Source organism: Pollachius pollachius, assembly GCF_949987615.1.
Source record: "Pollachius pollachius genome assembly, chromosome: 7".
Lineage (NCBI taxonomy): Eukaryota > Metazoa > Chordata > Actinopteri > Gadiformes > Gadidae > Pollachius > Pollachius pollachius.
In genome coordinates this window covers 15,693,323-15,713,027 of record NC_136940.1, presented here as the reverse complement: position 1 = coordinate 15,713,027, position 19,705 = coordinate 15,693,323, and the positions used below count along the sequence as shown (strand labels likewise).

The 19,705-nt window shown below is 48.5% G+C and overlaps 1 protein-coding gene across 1 annotated transcript in view; it reads left to right on the top strand.

Annotated features, from left to right (window-relative positions):
• The window catches only part of slc5a9 (solute carrier family 5 member 9), a gene marked incomplete at both ends in the record, with an annotated part of 36,400 nt that overhangs the window by 15,523 nt on the left and 1,172 nt on the right, over positions 1 to 19,705 (top strand). Inside the window, 5 exons of the mRNA XM_079740023.1 lie at positions 16,011 to 16,146; positions 16,828 to 16,935; positions 17,264 to 17,414; positions 18,948 to 19,116; positions 19,248 to 19,463. Of these exons, the coding sequence (XP_079596149.1) occupies positions 16,011 to 16,146; positions 16,828 to 16,935; positions 17,264 to 17,414; positions 18,948 to 19,116; positions 19,248 to 19,463 (780 nt within the window). The remainder of the gene's footprint in view (positions 1 to 16,010; positions 16,147 to 16,827; positions 16,936 to 17,263; positions 17,415 to 18,947; positions 19,117 to 19,247; positions 19,464 to 19,705) is intronic.

The window sequence follows — 19,705 nt, the reverse complement described above, 5'->3', positions numbered from 1 at the left end:
TTCTTACCCCGGTACAATAGGTGGCGCTGTGCCCATTTCGACTAGTGGTAATAGAGCCACCGGTTGACCTCTTTACGTCACTACCAACAACAAACTCAGGCGGCCGCAGCATTCAAGAAAGATGTTTTCAGTAGACAGCTGTCAGTTCACTTCGGGTTCATGTAATTTCTCAGACGCTCCGTTGTTGTGACCTCTCGGTCGTATGCGGACTCCTCCGGCAGCGGAGCAGCGGGAGGAGTCTGTCATGTACGGTAATTGAAATGTGCCTGCGCATATACTGTGGCATATACGTTAAGACAGCAGTGATAGGAATGCCACCAGATACACTGGAGGTATGTACCGCAACGAGTTCGAAGTAAAAGCCTTTCCACGATAAACGCCTCAGGAGCAATTCTTGACATGGTGTCAGAAGCGCAAGACTAGGAAAGTCATGGCTAAATTTAATCCCCCGACGAACTTTTTATTCGACAAGCCTGCCGAGTGGCCTGATTGGAAGCAGCGTTTTGTGAGGTTCAGAACTGCATCCAAACTTGACAAGGAAGATGGCGCGGTGCAGGTGAGCAGCCTCATTTATGCAATGGGCAGCGTGTCAGAATGTGTTTTGTTCGTTCACGTTTGCCGAGGAAGGAGACGAGGAGGATAACTTTGGTGTTGTGCTAGCGAAGTTTGATGAGTACTTTGTACCGCGAAGGAACGTGATTCATGAGCGTGCATGTTTCCACCAACGTCTGCAAAGACCGGGAGAAAAAGCAGAGACTTTTATCAGGGCTTTGTATGAACTCTCAGACCATTGTGATTTCGGTGCGAGTAGGGAGGAGTATATTCGCGACCGAATCGTTGTTGGGATACTTGACAAAGACGTCTCGCGAAAACTTCAGCTAATGAAGGACCTGACACTGGCCGTAACCGTACAAACCGTCAGGCAGTCTGAGGAGGTCGCTTCACAAATTAGCATGCAAGGAGAGGCAACAGGAGCAGTGCACGAAGTTAGTCACAAGTTCAAGAAGTTCAACAAGAACGTGAAATATGGGGGTAGGCAAAGAGGGGGAAATAATGGAAATGGCGAATGTCGAAAATGTGGGAAAGTGCGTCATAGCAGGGATGAAAATTGCCCTGCGCGTGAAACCACATGCAACAAAGTTGGGCATTGGAGCAGAGTGTGCAGGAATAATAAGAAGGCAGTGAGTGAGGTTACTGAGCAGCAACAGCCGTATTTCCTAGGGGCAGTGAGCAAAGCCGCTGATGGGTCATCAGAGCAATGGGCCGTCAATCTGCTAGTAGGCTCCACTCCGGTTGAATTCAAAATCGACACAGGGGCCGATGTGAACATCATCAGAGAGGAAACCTATCACTCACTCAGACCTAAAACACCACTGGGGCCTGCAGACATCCTATTGGATAGCCCGGGTGGGGAGCTACAGTGCATAGGGCAGTTCCAGAGCACTGTAGCCTACAATGGAAAGAGACACCCGCTCACAGCTTATGTTATTCGTGGACACACAGTAACCAATCTTCTCAGCAGGCCACTGTCTGGCAAGATGAACCTAGTGAGGAGAGTGGAGGAAACGGTGTGAAGCACAGAGCACCTACAGGCATACGGTGAGCATGGAACACTAAAGACTGAACCTGTAAGAATACAACTGAAAGACAATGCTCAGCCGTACGCTGTCCACACAGCTAGGCGTGTGCCACTTCCCATGTTAGAAAAAGTCAGAGAGGAACTCCAGAGAATGGAGAGAAATGGCATCATTGAGAAGGTGACACAGCCCACTGATTGGTGCGCACCCATGGTGCCAGTCTTGAAGAAGAGCACAGGTAAAGCTCGCATCTGTGTAGATCTAAAAAGACTGAATGTGGCTGTTAAGAGAGAACAGTAAACCCTGCCTGTCACAGATGAGATTATAGCAAAACTAAGTGGTGCCACTGTCTTCTCGTCACTCGATGCAGCTAGTGGTTTTTTCCAGATTCCACTGCATCCAGACAGTTGCAAGCTCACTACCTTTATCACGCCGTTTGGCAGATTTCACTTCAAGAGGCTCCCTTTCGGAATAACGAGCGCTCCGGAAATTTTCCAGAGAAAGATGATGGAGACAATGCAGGGGCTAGAAGGGGTAGAGATATTTATGGACGACGTGCTCGTCTATGGCGCCACAGTGAACGAACATGACCAGCGGTTAGAGAAAGCCATGCAGCGCATTGAGACGGCTGGATTGAAGCTCAACCGAGAAAAGTGCTCCATTAGGCAGAGCCAGCTGCGGTTCCTAGGGCACATCATCGACAAGGATGGAATACGGCCCGATCCGGGCAAAGTCGAAACTATACAGCAGCTACCACCACCAGCAAACGTACAGGAGCTGAAAAGGTGAATTATCTGGGAAGATACATCCCCAACCTGTCCACGGTGGGACAGCCGCTGTATGAGCTCCTGAAAAGCAAGAAGATATGGACTTGGGGTCACGCACAACAAGCTGCTTTCGACCAAACCAAAGAGCTACTGACGACGGCGCCAGCTCTTGCTTACTATGACGTGGGCAAGCCTACGTCTGTGTCTGCTGACGCCAGCAGCTATGGACTGGGGGGGGGTGCTCCTTCAGCTCCATGGGCAGCAATGGAAACCAATCGCATATTGCTCCAGACGCCTCACAGAAGCGGAAACACGCTACGCCCAGATCGAAAAGGAATGTCTGGCTGGCGTGTGGGCGTGTGAGAAGTTCTACAGGTATCTCACCGGGCTGGAGCAGTTTAAACTAGTAACGGACCACAAGCCACTAGTGCCGCTCATCAACAGCCGTAGCCTGGACATCGTACCATTGCGGTGTCAGCGTCTTCTCATGAGGCTAATGAGATTCAACCCCGTGGCAGAGTACGCTCCTGGGAAAACTCTGGTAGTCGCCGACACCCTGTCGCGTAGTCCGCTGTCCAGCACGTGTGCTGAGATGGACACTCAGAGCGATGTGGCATGCTTTGTTGCTGGTGTAGTGGGGGGAATCCCGGCTAGCCAAAGCAAAATGGATATGATCAAAATGGCGACTGCATCGGATGCCAATCTGCAGTCAGTCATCAAGTTCATACACGCTGGATGGCCAGAACACATCAGCAAAGTGCCTGTGAGTATAAGAGAATACGTTCAGGTCAAAGCAGAGCTGTCAGAGCACAATGGCCTTGTCCTCAGAAGATGCAAGATCGCCGTGCCACAGCCGATGAGAAAAGAGATTCTCCAGAAAATCCACGAAGGCCCCCAAGGCCTGGCTAAATGTAGGGAGAGGGCGTGCTCATCAGTGTGGTGGCCCGGGCTCTCTACAGAGATAAGCAGCCTTGTTACATCATGCCAGGTGTGCCATGAACTGAAGAGAACACGACAAAAAGAACCTCTCATCGCTACACCACTTCCAGATCGTCCGTGGAAGAGAATTGCGATGGATCTATGTGAGTACAATCACCAAAACTACCTGATTATCTCAGACTATTACTCCAGATATATAGAAATACTGCACATGCCCTCCACAACCAGTACACAGGTCATACTGAAGTTGAAGGCCATCTTCGCCAGGTTTGGTGTTCCAGACGAGGTGGTGTCTGATAATGGGCCGCAGTTTTCTAGCTCTGAGTTTCAGGAGTTTGCGAAACAGATGACTTCAGACACTGCACGTCCAGCCCCCATCATCCGCAGGGAAATGGGCATGCAGAAAGAGCCGTCCAAACGGCCAAGAAGATCCTCAAACAAGCAGATCCAGTGATGGCCCTGATGATTTACAGGTCCACCCCGTGCTCCTCCACCGGCTACAGCCCTGCAGAGCTGTTAATGGGAAGGAAGATTAGAACAACACTCCCTACATTGGAGAAGAATCTTCAACCTAAGTGGCCCAGCAGAGCAGCGGTGAAGGAGAGGGATGAGCAAGAGAAGGCTAGACAGGCCTATTACTACAATCGCCGCCACGGAGCCCAACTCTTACCTGTCCTGCAGCCAGGTGATGCGGTTAGGTCCAAGTTGGACCATGAGAAATCATGGTCACCGCCAGCGGTGATCTCAAGTGAAAGCATTACTCCAAGATCTTACATCATCAAGACGCAGCAGGGAGCTGAGCTTCGGCGAAACCATCGCCACCTTCAACCTGAACCGGTTCCCCAGTCTTCATCATCAGCAACCAGCGAGAACACAGGGACAGACACCCACTCTGACACGTTAGAGACTGTCCCCAGCAGTCAGAGTGTGGCTACACCTGCAAGCCCTGTGCCCGGTCAGACTGTGACCAGATCTGGACGGGTGTGCAAACCGACAAACAGGCTTGACCTGTAGATTGAACATATGGCCTTTGGGGGGGGTACACACACAAAAAAAAAGGGGGAAAAGTGAGATGTAAAAAAAAAAAAGACAAAGTTGTACTGAAATGGCATTAATGTTGGCGATGCTGATTTATGTTCATAACAAGAAAGTTTATTTGTTTGTCTGATTTACATAAAACGTAAAGAGATTTGTGTTCATAAATAACCCACTTTAAAGGGGGAGATGTCATGTACGGTAATTGAAATGTGCCTGCGCATATACTGTGGCATATACGTTAAGACAGCAGTGATAGGAATGCCACCAGATACACTGGAGGTATGTACCGCAACGAGTTCGAAGTAAAAGCCTTTCCACGATAAACGCCTCAGGAGCAATTGTTGACAGAGTCAAGCTAGAGGAGTCCGCATACGACCGAGAGGACGGAACAACGGAGCATCGGAGAAATGGACCCGAAGTGAACTGACATCTGTCCCGCATACGGCAACAATCCCTTTCTCCTCTGTGTCGCGTTTCAATATGGACTTCAGAGAGTCAAAGCCAAAGTTCCTTTACCCCAATTCCTTCTCCACCATGGCCAAGATAACCCTCACTACGAGTCTTTACTAGTTGCTGAAGTACCAGAGAGTCGGAGAACCTGACGCAGTATTTAAGATTCATAATATCAGAGAATATCCCTGTCAGTTCGGCCGCGGCGCAATGAATGAATAAAGTTCGTAAAAAACATTTATTTTGACAGATGTGCCCGAAGTTACTACTTTACAACCTCATTGATGACCAACATTTAGAAACGCATGTACTTTTATTTCAGCCTTGGGTGAAATCGAAGTGTTACACCTTTCCTGCTGTCGGTTCCCAGACCGTAGTCGAGGAGCACAGGAGAGACCTTCCCTCCAGGGCCAATGTTCTCTCGGGGGAAACACCCTTCACTTTGACCGGCAGTTGGTCTGCTTATAGGTCAGAATGAAGTGGCCACCGATTATTGACAGGCTGGGTACTTCATCCGTAGTTCCACTAACTTAACAGTACACGTTTGCACTGACACAAACAGACTCGTTCATTCGCTAAACTGACACGCTCAACCGCTCGCTCTCTTCGCTCGTCCACTCACTCGCTGTGGTCACTCACACACACGCACTGCCATTCTCGCGCACACACATACGCTACTCTCGTAACAGAAGCATAGCGTGTACTGAATGCATGTTGATGATGATACACTTCTTATAGGGGGTAACTACATTGGCACGACACCGGCGTCCTCCATCTTCTTCGCCACCTTTTTAAATAAATTGCTGTCCCAATCTGTTACATGCACGCTTAATTCGACTAACAATCGAATAATCTAGGTGTCTTAATTCGACTATGAGTAACTCGATTCGATTTGATTATAGTCTGACTAAGGTCAGACTATAATCTTAATAATCCAATCATAGTTGGACTAAGCCAATAATTTGACTTTCGTGAGTGTCATGTAAACGTACTGACTGTCATGTGTTTTATCAAAACACCATCAGTTACATTTAAACTGAGTTGATGTTGACGGCTCTTTTTTTTGTCCGATTCTTTCAGTGTTCAGTGCCTGTTTGTGAGAAATGCATTGTTTGAAAAATAAGCCTGTGGAGTGCAATAAATAAGGACACAAGAGACAGAGATGCGTTGAGTCGGCTTTACTCTCCACCTCAATATAAAACTAACACCAGGTTAAAAACCCCAACTCTGTTACGTAACCCTTTCCCTTAAAGGTACAGTCCCTTGGTGAATGTCTCTTAATCGTACTTGTGGGTCACCACACAGGCCCCCCCAGAATTCACCCAAAATAACAGAGCCAGACCTAACAGGTACCCCAAAGAGAACACAGGACACCCCCTAGTGCAAAACAGAACAAACCAGCTCATAACAGTCCCTAGAAAAGTCAACGTATAGGGGGGCGGACCAGGCGGCCAGAACGGCTGCGCTTAACAGGAGAAGAGCAAAGGGCAGGGGCAGGTGTCGAGGCTGCTGCAGGGGGGCGCCCTCGCCGCAGGTGCTGGGCCAGCTGGAGTGGTTCGCCAATATCCACATGAGCAGGCTTGAAACGGTCTATAGCCACCCGCTCCGGCCTGCCCCCCATATCCACAACGAAGTTCTTAGACCCTTCCTCCAGGACATGGAAGGGCCCATCGTAGGGGGGCCGCAGCGGGGTACGGTGGCCGTCGTGGCGGATGAAAACATATTTGGCTGACGGTAAATCCCTGGGAACGTAGGACTGGGGGAGGCCATGGTGAGATGTCAGAATGGGAACGAAAGCGTCAGCAATGCCCCGAGACACAGCACGATGGGAGGCAACCGACCACGGGGCCGTGGCATCTGGAAGAAACTCCAGCTCGGCCGATGAGGCTTGAAGATCTTCCTTGGGGGCAGAGTGAAGGCCCAGCATAACCCATGGGAGGCGGTCAGCCCAGTCGCTGCCCGTAAGGCTGGCCCTGAGCGCGGCCTTCATGTCACGATGAAACCGCTCGCAAAGTCTGTTGCTCCGTGGGTTATAGGCTGTGGTACGGTGGAACTTCACCCCCAGGACCCCGGCGACCGCAGTCCAAAGCTCCGACGTGAACTGCGGACCCCGGTCCGAGGAAAGGTCGGACGGTGTGCCGAAACGGCCCACCCAAGCCATAATGAACGCCCGGGCCACTTCCGCTGATGTAGTGGAGGGCAGGGGAACCACTTCTGGCCACCTGGTGGTCCTGTCCACCATGGTGAGGAAGTAGGTGTAACCACGGGAGGGGGAAAGTGAAGTGAAGATCCTTCATGGCCCAACGTATCACATGATTCATTGCATGTTGGATTTTTTCAGAAATGGCGTCAGAGACGGTAGCAGCAGTTGCAGCAAATTACATATTCAATGACAAAACTATGTAAAAACATTTTTTTACATTGAAATAAAGTTGGGACAATTTTAAATTTGTAACTTTATTGTCAAAGTTCAATTTCGTTAACACAAGCCATATAACGTTAAAATAATTAACGTTATATTTTATATAATTATTATATAACCGAATCAGAATCAGAAAACTTTATTGATCCCCGGGGGCAAATTAATTTGTTCCAGGTGCCCTGTACGAATAGAAATTACAAGCATAGAAGATAAGATTCTAAAAAATTATATTAATATATATATAATTATAATTATAAATAAAATACAATAAAATGATCCGGCCTTCACGGTCTACGAAGGCCACACCTTCATAGACTGCGTCCTTCGAAGGATGCGTCCCCTGAATTGAGACACAGCCATGGTCAAAATGTCTCTCTGGCACATTGAAGGGTGCCAAGGGGGCCTTAGTATGACGAGTCACCTTTGCACGCTGGCACGCCACACAGACAGCAGCCCAGGCCCTGACATCCCTCCGCAGGCCTGGCCAGACGAACTTGGCCCCCACCAGCTTGGGAGAGGCCTTCACCCCCGGGTGGGAAAGGCTGTGGACAGTGTCAAAGACCTTACGCCTCCAGCCAGCAGGTATCATGGGGCCCGTTTGGCCGGTGGAGACGTCACAGAGAAGTGTAGCGCTTGCCGCACCAAACACCACATCTTCCATGAGCAGTGCCGTGGGGGCCGTCCTGTAAGCCTGCACCTCAGAGTCCGCAGCCTGATCCTCAGCCATGGCTGTGTAGTCGAGACCCAAGTGGACGGATCCAGTAACCACTCGGGAGAGGCAGTTGGCTACAAAATTGTCTTTGCCGGCCACGTGCTGAATGTCAGTGGTGTACTCGGAGATGGCGGAGAGCTGACGCTGCTGTCGACCAGACCATGGCTCCGAAGACTTGGCCATGGCGAACGTCAGCGGCTTGTGGTCAACGAAAGCCGTGAACCGACGGCCCTCCAACAGGAAACGGAAATGACGGGTCGCAAGGAAAAGAGCCAGGAGCTCCCTGTTGAAGGCGCTGTATTTCCTCTCGTTGTCGTAGCAGAGCAGCGTTGGCCAGCGCGGTCTTGGCAGTATCGAAGGCAGCAGTCATCTCTGGGGACCAATCCAACACATCCGCCGGCCTCCTGCCCCGCAAGGCGTCGTACAAGGGTCGCATGAGTTGGGCTACTGTTACCTAGTAGTTAGCTAGTTATTTTGTATTTTCTTGCCTTTTTTTTCCATTTGTTATACTTTTCAAATAAATAATGGTAGGCAGGAGAAAGACCTATACGTTTGAGGAGGCATTTGCTATCATTACTAGCGACAGTGGGGCTACTGTAGTCCCTCTCAAGTCCTCGTCTGACGACAGTGACTTGCTGTTGCCAGAACTGGACAGGGATTAATTGTACTGCAGGAAGTGCCAGGTCTCTCCTTTGTGCTTCACCTCCAAAAGGAACTGCTTCCAGCAGTGGCATGACAGCCCTTAGTGTATATAGTTAGTTTTAGTTAGTTAGTTATATTTGTTAAAAGTTGCTGCCAGCGTGTTTATATATATATATATATATATATATATATATATATATATATATATATATATATATATATATATATATATATCTTTATCCCTATAGTGATTGTAGTCTTTAGCTGTGTTTTTACCTTTGTTTTTACAGTTTGGTTTTATTATATGTTGTTCTCAAATATATCTGCTCCAGTTGAAGTCAGTTTCAACTTCATTTCGATTGTATGGTTTTCTTTGACTGGGAAAATGTATAGAGGTCTGGGTGAATTTTCAAAACAAGTCAGAAATGTTGAATTTGGATGGAATGATTACCTATAGTGATATGTCAGTGAAATAAAATTAGTTTTACAGTCTGGTACCTTAGAAAGGTCAAATGGCACTGATGGTGCCCAAAAGTGCCCAAATGGCACCATTTAGTCCGCCTGGACCTACCTGTACTAAAACCTCTCTAAAATCACTTTCTTCACTTTATTAGCATTTATCCTGGAACAGGGTACTCATCATATGTTGTTATATGTTTCCCTAAAGGTTCTGGGCTACTATCCCATAGTTTCAAGGTGGTATTCACTCTAAATAATGTGTTTTCTCTAGGCGAAAATTGAAAATTGTCATTTTTTGCTATGTTCTAGCTGAATTTACTCTGACACAGTAACATCCATATGGATTCTGACACTTCTGCAGCCACCTCACAGTTGATACCTTCTTTTTAAAACCAACTTTATTCATATAGCCCTTGTAGTTGTGGAGGCATACTCTATTCATTTTGGGCATGTCATTTCGGGCAGGAGGCCTGTGAAATAGGCCTAGGGCTTAACAGGTTAACTCGGACGGCTTGCTGTCGCCCAGGCTGTTCAGGGAAAGCAGGCGGTCTGCCTTCTCCAGCTTCGACAGCTCAAAGAGGTTCAACAGGAACGTTTTGAGTGTGTCGTACTTGCCGACAGCTGGAGGAGCCTCCAACCGCGCCATAGCCCTGGCCGTCGTCGAGGCATCTAAGGCCGCTACAACGTGGAAATACTTTGTAACGTCCTGCGTTATTCCTCTCAGCTGGAACTGGGCCTCGATGTGTTGAAACCACGGCAGTGGGTTGTGCTGCCAAAAGTCTGGTAACTTGACGGTGGCAGCGTAGATAGCACCGACGTTAACCGTGCCGCAGCAGCAGCATGTTCACCACCGTCGATGTGAGACATAACCCAGCCGTATCTAACTCGCGTCGGGGTCACCAATTGTGGAGTGCAATAAATAAGGAGACAAGAGACGGAGATGTGTCGAGTCGGCTTTACTCTCCACTTCAATATAAAACTTCACATCAAACGCGAGTGAGGTCAAAACGGGGACACCAGGTTAAAACCGCAACTCTGTTACGTAACCCTTTCCCTTAAAGGTACAGTCCCTTGGTGAATGTCTCTCAATCTTACTTGTGGGTCACCACAAGCCTTTGTTTTTGTTTAATTTTAATATGCCTTTCATCAACAGTGGTTTGGGGTTTAATAACTAAAATTAAAGTGCTTAACTACTGGTGAACGATGTTGCAGAACATATATGGTACAAGTTTGTTTTGATTGCATGGAAAAGGGAATAATCTATTACAAATTATATGGTAAGAGCCCGGTAATACCATGGAAACAAACAAGGCTTCCTTTTACATTACAGTTTCAGCTTACTTACAGGGTAAATTGTCATGTTTTACTTAGTAACGTTGTAGAACATGTATGGTACAAGTTTCTGTTGATTGCATGGAAAAGGGAATAACCAGTTACAAATTATATGGTAAGAGCCTGGTAATACCATGGAAACAAACAAGGCTTCCTTTTACAGTTCAGTTTCAGCTTACTTACTGGGTAAATTGTCATGTTTTACTTAGTAACGTTGCAGAACATATATTGTACAAGTTCCAATTAACTGAATGGACAATGGAATTATCTATTACAAAGGATATGGTAAGGACATGTTAATACTCTAATGACCTCGCCGGTGACATAACAATGTCCAGTCCAGCCAGTACTTGTAGGAACTTTAATGTTACAAACGTGGTCACTGTAACCCATAACCAACGGCCAAAATTCACACCAACGACGGTTACCCGGGCAACCCCCAACCCGGTCCCTTCAATGTGCAAGCCCCCACCCTCCTGTTCTCCCAAGCCCCTCCTCCAGCTGACCTGATGATTCGCCCCCGCACTGATTGGCAAGTAAAACATTCCAATGCATGCACATAGAACAACTGGCATAACGGCAACGAAATACAATGCAACACATAATACAGAAACTCTTTAAAAGTCCAAGTCCACATTGCCTCCCCCCTTCAAAGTTCCTCGTCCTCGAGGGAAAAACAAAGTCCCGGAAGCGACCCGGCACTCTCCCCTCCCTACGAGACCGTGTTGGGCCTACAGGGGGCTGGGGAGAAGCGCCTGGGGGCGAGAGGGGCCCACGAGTGTCAGGCCCGGGGGAGCGCAGGGGAAAAGGGAGGGGCGGGGTTAAGGGCCAAGTTGCTGACTGTGGTGATTGACAGGGAGGGAAGACAGGGCTTAGGGTTAGGTGGGGGTCTAGGGCCAGAACACTGAGGTGTGCGTGTCTGGGGCCCATTCGCACCGGTGCGGGGAGCCACAGGGCTCGCTGGAGCAGGTTGAGGGGTGGCGGTGCCTCGATAAGGGGCCAACCTGTCTCTGTGGAGGGCCGTCCTCTTCCCCGAGGTTGTAGCTGGACCCTGTACACCACCTTCCCCATCCTCTCCAGGACCCTGCATGGCCCGATCCACTCGCTATCAAGCTTTGGGCATCTTTCCTTCTTTCTTTGCGGGCTGAAGGTCCAGACCAGCTCCCCAGCCTCAAAGTGCCTGCCACGAGAACGCACATCATTGTTCCTTTTCTGCCTCACCCCTGCCCTCAGCAGCTGTCCCCTGGCGAAGGAGTGAGCAGTCTCCAGGCGATCCTGGAATGTCCTGGCATACTCTGGGCCGGGAGGAACAGGGGGAGAATCAGGCGGCCAGCCAAACGCCTGGTCAGCTGGGGTGCGAAGCTCCCTGCCCGACATCAGCAGAGCAGGCATGGAGGACGTCGTCTCCTGTACAGCTGACCTGTATGCCATGAGCACCAGAGGCAGATGAGTGTCCCAGTCCCGCTGATGCTCAGCTGAGACAATGGCCAGCTGCTGCTCCATACAGCGATGAAATCGCTCCACCAAGCCGTCACTCTATGGGTGCAGGGGGGTAGTACGGGTCTTCTGCATGTCCAGCCTGCTACATAAAGCTGCAAAGACACGGGATTCAAAATTTCTCCCCTGGTCGCTGTGGATGGACTCCGCTGCCCCAAAACGGCTAATCATCCCCCCGACTAAAGTGTCCGCTATGGTCTCTGCCCCCTGGTCAGGCAGAGTGTACGCCTCCGGCCACTTGGTACAATAGTCCATGGCCGTGATGACATACTTGTTCCCCCTCTCTGTACAGGGTAGTGGGCCCACCACATCCACCCCAACCCTCTACATAGGGAACCCCACAGGGCACTGCTGTAACTGGGCATGGGACCTTTCAGCGGGGCCTTTGCGAGCTGTGCAGCCATCACAGCGGCGATGGAAGTCCTCGACATCCCTCTTGTGCTTCCCCCAGTTGAAGCCAAGGCGGCAGTGACGCAGGGTCTTTGTCACCGCAAAGTGCCCAGAGCCCACAGCACCATGGACCGCTTGAAGCACTTCCTCACGCAGAGAGTAAGGCACCAGCACCTGTAATAAGACGCCAATCCGAGGAAGCTTTTCAGCTGTCTGGTGTCAGTGGGGGTGGGCCAGTCCTGGATAGCTTGCACTTTGTCCTCCATGGTGCTAATGCCTTCTCCCCCCCACCTTGTGACCAAGGAAGGTTACCTCTCTCCTCAGGAAATGGCACTTATCAGGATGGAGCTTCAGCCTCTCGAAGGTCGGGCGTCAGGGGCGAGAGGGCACTGGAAGTAGCCAGAGTGGAGATCGAGTGAGGAGAACCAGGATGACCCAGCTACGACATTTAGGGCCTCATCAATGTGCGGGATGGGGTAGGAGTCCTTCCTTGTTACTGCGTTAAGTGGCCTGTAGTTGACACAGAATCTCCACTTACCCCCCTTCTTAGGCACCATCACCACAGCTGCTACCCAGGGACTATCTGAGGGCTCTATGAGGCCCGCCTGCTGCATCTCCCACAGCGCCTGGTCCGCAGCCTCCTGGTTGGCAAAGGGCAGGCGACGCGAGCACATTCTGATGGGCCTGACATCCCCAGTGTCGATTTCAATGCTGCACCAGGTGTGTCTGACCCACGTCGCTCTCATTCAAGGCAAAGCTGTCCTTAAACTCCGCCAGTAGTCGCCACAGATGCTCCTGCTGTTGAGGGTCTAGTCCATCACAGTGCCCCTGCCATATTGCCTGCACAGTAGACAGCACAGTATCCTCACCTGTCTGGGGAAGCTGGGCAGGGCAGGGGAAGGGGCCCAGGCTCATGGAGTGGAGTGCCGGGGTGGCGAGGGAGTAGTCTGCAGGGGCCACAACATTGACACGAGGGGATGGGAGGGAGGGAGAAGGGTTGTGGAAGGAGGACTGGGTCAATGGACAGGAATCGGGAAGACAGGGTGGTTGGAAGGTCTTTGCAAGGGGGTGAAGGGGGCCGGGGACGTGTGACGGTCCATCTGAGCTGTTGTCGGTGGGGGCCGAATTTAGGAGGTGTTTGGCGGGGTCATATAGACTGTGGGCCCTCCTTGGAAGCCAATCGCCCCCCTCTCCAGGTCCAGCTGGCAGCCTGTGCACCGCAGGAAGTCCAGCCCCAGGATACAGGGGTCCTGCACAGCTGCTTCCCACACTGGGTTGAGGACAGTCTTTCCCCCAACGCAGACGGACAACAACCCCTTCCCTTTCATGGGAGCCCTCTCCCCCGTGGCCGTGCGGAGCTGCACAGTTGTAGGCTGGAGTAATGTCCAGCTTGGCAAAATGGCTGGCCTCACCAGGGTCACTGAAGACCCTGTATCGACTAAAGCCAAACAGGCCACCCCCTCAACAGTGACAGGAACATGACAAAAGTCTCCCGCCCAGGTCCGCCCCACCACGACAACAGGCTCCAGGATGCTATCATCTGCTTCTGGGAGGGGGGGAGGAGCCCTGCCCCCCCGGCTGTGATGGTTGGCTCCTCCAGACGATGACGGCGGGGGTACGGGGGCAGGGCCAGTGGACCCTGGCTCACTTCCCTGGGCTCTCACAGCTTTAGGGCACTCTCTGATAAGGTGGCCCGCGGTTGGCCCGCAGCCCCAGCAGACCCTCTGCCCTCGACGAGACGGGGAGCGGCGGTCCACCTGCATAGAGACAGCTCGGAAGAGTTCAGTGAGCTTGTCCACCCAGGCTGGCTTCTGTGAGTCCTCACTCCTCTCCCTCGCCGATCTCACCATCGGCTGAAGAGCAGAATGACTGTCGATGGCTCCACACCAGCTCCCTCTCTATGGCTTTCTCCAGGGCCTCTTGCAAAGTCTGCGGTGGGCTACATGCGTAGTTCTGTAGGGGAAAGGGCCTGGAGGAACTGATCCCGAGCGAGTTCTCTCTGCACGGCTGGCGGCATGTGGGCGTATGCTCGCCGGGACAGGCTCTCAATATCGTTGGCCAAGGCCCGCAGTGTCTCCCCCGGCTTCCTACGCCTATTACAGAGCTCTGAGCACAATAGCCCCGGCTTAACACACAGTCCAAAACGCCTCCTTCGTGCCCCCACTAGGGTGACATAGTCCCACCTGTCCTTTGGGCTAAGCAGCAACAAATATGACAACGCCTCGTCCGCCAAACACATCGCAAGCTGCAGTGCTTTGACCTTCACTGACCATCCGGCAGCATCGGCCAAAAGTTCAAATTGCGTGTGGAAAGCTTCCCAGTCAGCCTTACCGGTGTATCTAGGCATCTTGATGGACATTGGGCTCGATGTAAGAAAGGCGCCGCCATGTCTGTCGCCGTCTTGTGGCGGCCACGGGCAGTCGGCGCTGCAAACTATGCGGGAAGAATCTCCATGTTTTTCAATGGCGGCCGGTTCCCGTTGGGTTCTTCCCCTCACCAGAGACTCCGAAGCTATTCCACACGCCCCCTCGCCGTAGTCGTCCATCTCTATCTTCACCCGACAGTCCGCAGGGAGCATTATTGTTGTTGAGAAAAGCGACAATGGACCGAATTGTTTTTTAATAAATTAATTTAAAAAAGCTTTCACTTCTGACACCAATGTAATGACCTCGCCGGTGACATAACAATGTCCAGTCATAAGTACTTGTAGGAACTTTAATGTTACAAACCTGGTCATTGTAACCGTAACCAACGGCCAAAATCCACACCAACAACAACCGGTTACCCGGGCAAGCCCCATCCCTTCGACGTGCAAGCCCCCACCCTCCTGTTCTCCCAAGCTCCTCCCCCAGCTGACCAGCTGATTCGCCCCCCACACTGATTGACAAGTAGAACATTCCATTGCATGCACATAGAACAACTGGCATAACGGTCAACGCAATACAATGCAACACATAATACACAAACTCTTTAAATGTCCCAGGGTCGCTACAATACCATGGAAACAATCAAGGCTTCGTGCCCAGTATTTAAGAAGATGTACCATGACAATACAGGAAAACTGTTCCAGCAGAGGTTGTTACCAGCTAAGTATTGCTGTAATTTTTCAACTTAAATAAAAACAATTCAGTAGTTTCTGAGGTAAATCGTATAAACCTTTTATAAATCTATGAACAATAACTAAATAAGAAACAGTAATTTATTGGAAAGTACTATGTTAATTTCTAGATAGTACATAATTAAACTTGGGCTGTTACCAACTTAAACCTTGGATAACTACAATTGTAACTTGAATTGATGGGTAATAGAAGAGTTGTTTCTAAGAATTGGTTGCCTACTTTCCTGGGAAGTAAACAATTATATGTGATTTATTACCATCCTAAAACAGTTACAACTACACGGTACTTAGTTGAGTTGATGGGTAATAGTGGAGGTTTTTCTTAGTACTTCAGTTGTAGCTCCTCTGTATTTACCTTCTTATTACCAGTGGTAATTACCCAATAATATACTATATTTACCATATATTTACCAGGTAAATACCTAGTAATTAGGGGACTATAAAAGGAAGGGTTACCAATAGAAAAATGGTTACTGACTTCATTTATTGAGTCAGTTAGTTTCTTGGTGTTGCCTGGTAATAATAGTAAATGATAAACCTTTTTTTTTAACATAATTGACTGTAATTTTCATTCTTAAAAATAATACATCACAGATCAGCTTTGATCAATGTTGAAAGTGTGTGTCCTGTGTCCCTAACCAATTGGTTATTCTGTTTTTATTGCCAGGTTATTGTCCAGAGGACTCTGTCAGCCAAGTCCCTGTCTCACGCCAAAGGAGGGTGTATTTTGGGAGGATATCTTAAAGTGCTGCCCATGTTTTTCATTGTCATGCCAGGCATGATAAGTCGCGCCCTGTTTCCAAGTGAGTGAATAGTTAAGGTCTTAGGTTACTTTGTTTAGCCTGGACTTTTAGTTTTTTATATAAGAAAAATATTATATGCATTCACCGAGGTCAATTGTAACATGCTTGTAACAACTATCGGCAACTTTATTTGTAACTACCACCAATAATTGAACCAGTTGTGCATTCTTGCAATACAAACAATTAAGCGGTACAAAAATATATTCTTTCCTAAAAATGTAAAAGGTTCGCTTCAAAAGCGGAAATGTGGCACATCTTCTATGGAGCCATTTAGTTTTCCACCTGACAGTCTATAATTAAATCCAGTTCCTATACCTGGGATCCTACACCTGGGACTTGGCTCATTATTGGAGGAATTGTAAGTGTTACAACTAACCCGTGTTGCTAATACTATATATTTATGAATGTGTGAATGTTTGTAAAATGTTAACCTGTTTTCTCCACAAACGTGTTTGCCTTGACGCCTCATCAATGCATCAACAAACTGGCAACTCCTTATTAATAGGAGTCCTCTTTGGTTGTCCCAACGGCTCTGAGTGATTAGACCTACTTATGAACCATCACAACCTTCTTATGAACATCATAAATACCTATGTATTGGCCTAACTTTTCAGGAACCCGTCCAACAAACTGATTATTTGTATCCCTTCTGTATTTTTGTTCATCTCCTTATATGTGTAGATGAGGTAGGTTGTGTTGATCCAGCAGTATGCCAGAGTGTGTGTGGTACTGCAGTTGGTTGCTCCAACATCGCCTATCCTAAACTAGTAGTGGAACTCATGCCGATGGGTAAGAAACATATATACTCAAGAAAATGCTTAGGTTAAACAGATAGTTAAGAGGAGCCCAAGCAGCTAGGGAAAAAACATTGATTGGGGGGCAAAACTATTTTCAATAGGAATAAAAAGAGGTATGAATGAGATAAATAAGAATTCAGTAAATAGAAATAGTGCTAAAAGGGCAAACGTAAAGTTGAGAATGTGACAGATCTGGGGATCCCCGTAGGGTTGAAATAAATCATTTCATCGAGTCATGACGTTTTAGGGTATACCAAATGTACTTGATAGTGGGCATACACAAAAGGAAGCATGGAAGCTTTCTTCATGTCTCTGCACAGGTCTCCGTGGTCTCATGCTAGCCGTGATGCTGGCGGCCTTGATGTCCTCCCTGACATCCATCTTCAACAGCAGCTCTACTCTGTTCACGTTAGACCTCTATAACAGAGCCAGGCCTAGAGCTACTGAGAAGGAGCTAATGGTGGTCGGCAGGTATGGACAAGGAAACACAAAAATGCATCCACACGGGTATACAGGTGCATCTCAATGAATTAGAATATTGTGGAAACTTCAATAAAAGTTTCAAAAAGTAAAAATTCAATTCAAAAAGTGAAACTCATATATTATATAGATTCATTAGAACAACAGTGAAATATTCCAAGCCTTACAGCTCATGTTAACCCAAAATTCAGTATCTCAGAAAATTTGAATAATACATAAGACCAGTGCAAATATTTTTATTACGGAAATGTCGGCCTTCTGAAAAGTATGTTCTTGAATATGCACTCGGTACTTCGTTGGGGCTCCTTTTGCATGAATTACTGCATCAATGCGGAGTCTATCAGCATTTTGCCCTGCTGAGATATTATGGAAGCCCAGGTTGCTTCGATAGCGGCCTTCAGCTCGTCTGCATTGTTGGATCTCGTGTCTCTCATCATCCTCTTGACAATACCCCATATATTTTCTATGGACTTCTGATCAGGCAAGTTTGCTGGCCAATCGAGCACAGTTATCCTATTGTCATTAAACCAGGTATTGGTACTTTTGGCACTGTGGGCAGGTGCCGAGTCCGGCTGGAAAATGAAATCAGCATCTCGATAAAGAAGAGAAGTATGAAGTGCTCTAAAACGTCCTTGTAGACGGCTGCGTTGACTTTGGACTTAAAATAAAACACAGTGGATCAACACAAGAAGGTGGCTCCCCATGGCTCCTCAAATCATCACTGAGTGAGGAAACTTAACACTGAACTTCAAGCTACTTGGATTCTGTGCCTCTTCATTCTTCCTTCAGACTCTGGGACCTTAATTTCCAAATGAAATGAGCAACGGACCACTAAGCGGCAGACCAGTTCTCTTAGCCTAGGTAAGACGCTTCTGACGTTGTCTGTGGTTCAGGACTGGCTTGACACTAGGAATGCGACAGTTGTAGAAGCTCATGTCCTGGATGCGTAGTGGCTCTCGATGCACTGACTCCTGCCTCAGTCCTCTCGTTGTGAAGCTCCCAACACATTTTTGAATGGCCTTTGCTTGACCATCCTCTCAGGGCAGCGGTTATCCTGTTTTTTGTACACCTTTTCTACCACACTTTCTCCTTCCACTCAACTTCCTATGAATATGCTTGGATACAGCAATCTGTGAACAGTCATCTTCTTTAGCTATGACCTTTTGAGGCGTAGCCTCCTTGTGGAGGGTGTCAATGATTGTCTTCTGCACCACTTTCAAGTCAGCAGTCTTCCCCATGATTGTGAAGCCTACTCAACCAGACTGAGAGAGCATTAAAAGACTCAGGAAACCATTGCAGGTATTTTGAGGTAATTAACTGATAAGAGTGTGACACCTTGAGCCTAAAATATTGAACTTTTTCACAATATTCAAATTTTCTGAGAAACTGCTTTTGGGGTTTTCATGAGCTGGGTGTACATGTGCATGTGCGTCATTACCCAATTCATAACCCAATTCATTACCCAATTCCAAAGTTCATCTTACTTTAATTTAGGTGGTACCTGTAATATGTGATTATTTCTAGGTTGTTTATTCTGGCCATGGTGTGTGTTAGCCTGGCGTGGATACCGGTAATCCAGAAGGCTAGCAGCGGACGACTCTTTGACTATATACAGTCAGTTACAAGCTGTTTAGCACCTCCAATTACGGCTGTATTCATGATGGCAATCTTCTGGCAACGTGTCAATGAACAGGTTTTGCAATCAGCTACATGTGCACTAAACACACCTGTGTAGTTCTAAGATAATGAAAAATTGAAGTATTCTTAGGAGGAAGGTGAGTTCCAAGTGAGCTTCTTTTTTTTTTCTGTCATTCTCTTTTGCAGGGTGCTTTTTGGGGACTGCTGACAGGGCTTATCGTTGGGGCAGTTAGGATGGTTCTAGAATTCATATATACAGTTCCTTCCTGTGGCCATGAGGACCTACGGCCCCCCTTGATAGCCAAGGTCCACTACCTCTACTTTGCAATCATCCTGTTGGTCCTCACTTGCCTTGTGATTACCGCTGTCAGCTTGGCAACACTGCCAATACCAGAAGCCCATGTAAGGATGCAACTCACGCACAAAAATAACTGGTAAAGTCATGAGCCTGGCATATAATAAAAAATGAATAATTATACAGTGTGCTAAAATAATCAAGGTTTGAAAAACCAACCATACCAGCATCACCGCCGCGGCACCACCGCTGCGAGGCGGCCTCGGCGCTGGCACAGGGCGGTGGTGCCTCGGAGCTGCCCACTGCCCGCTGCCCACTTCCGAGGCGGTGGTGCCTCGGCAGCGGGCAG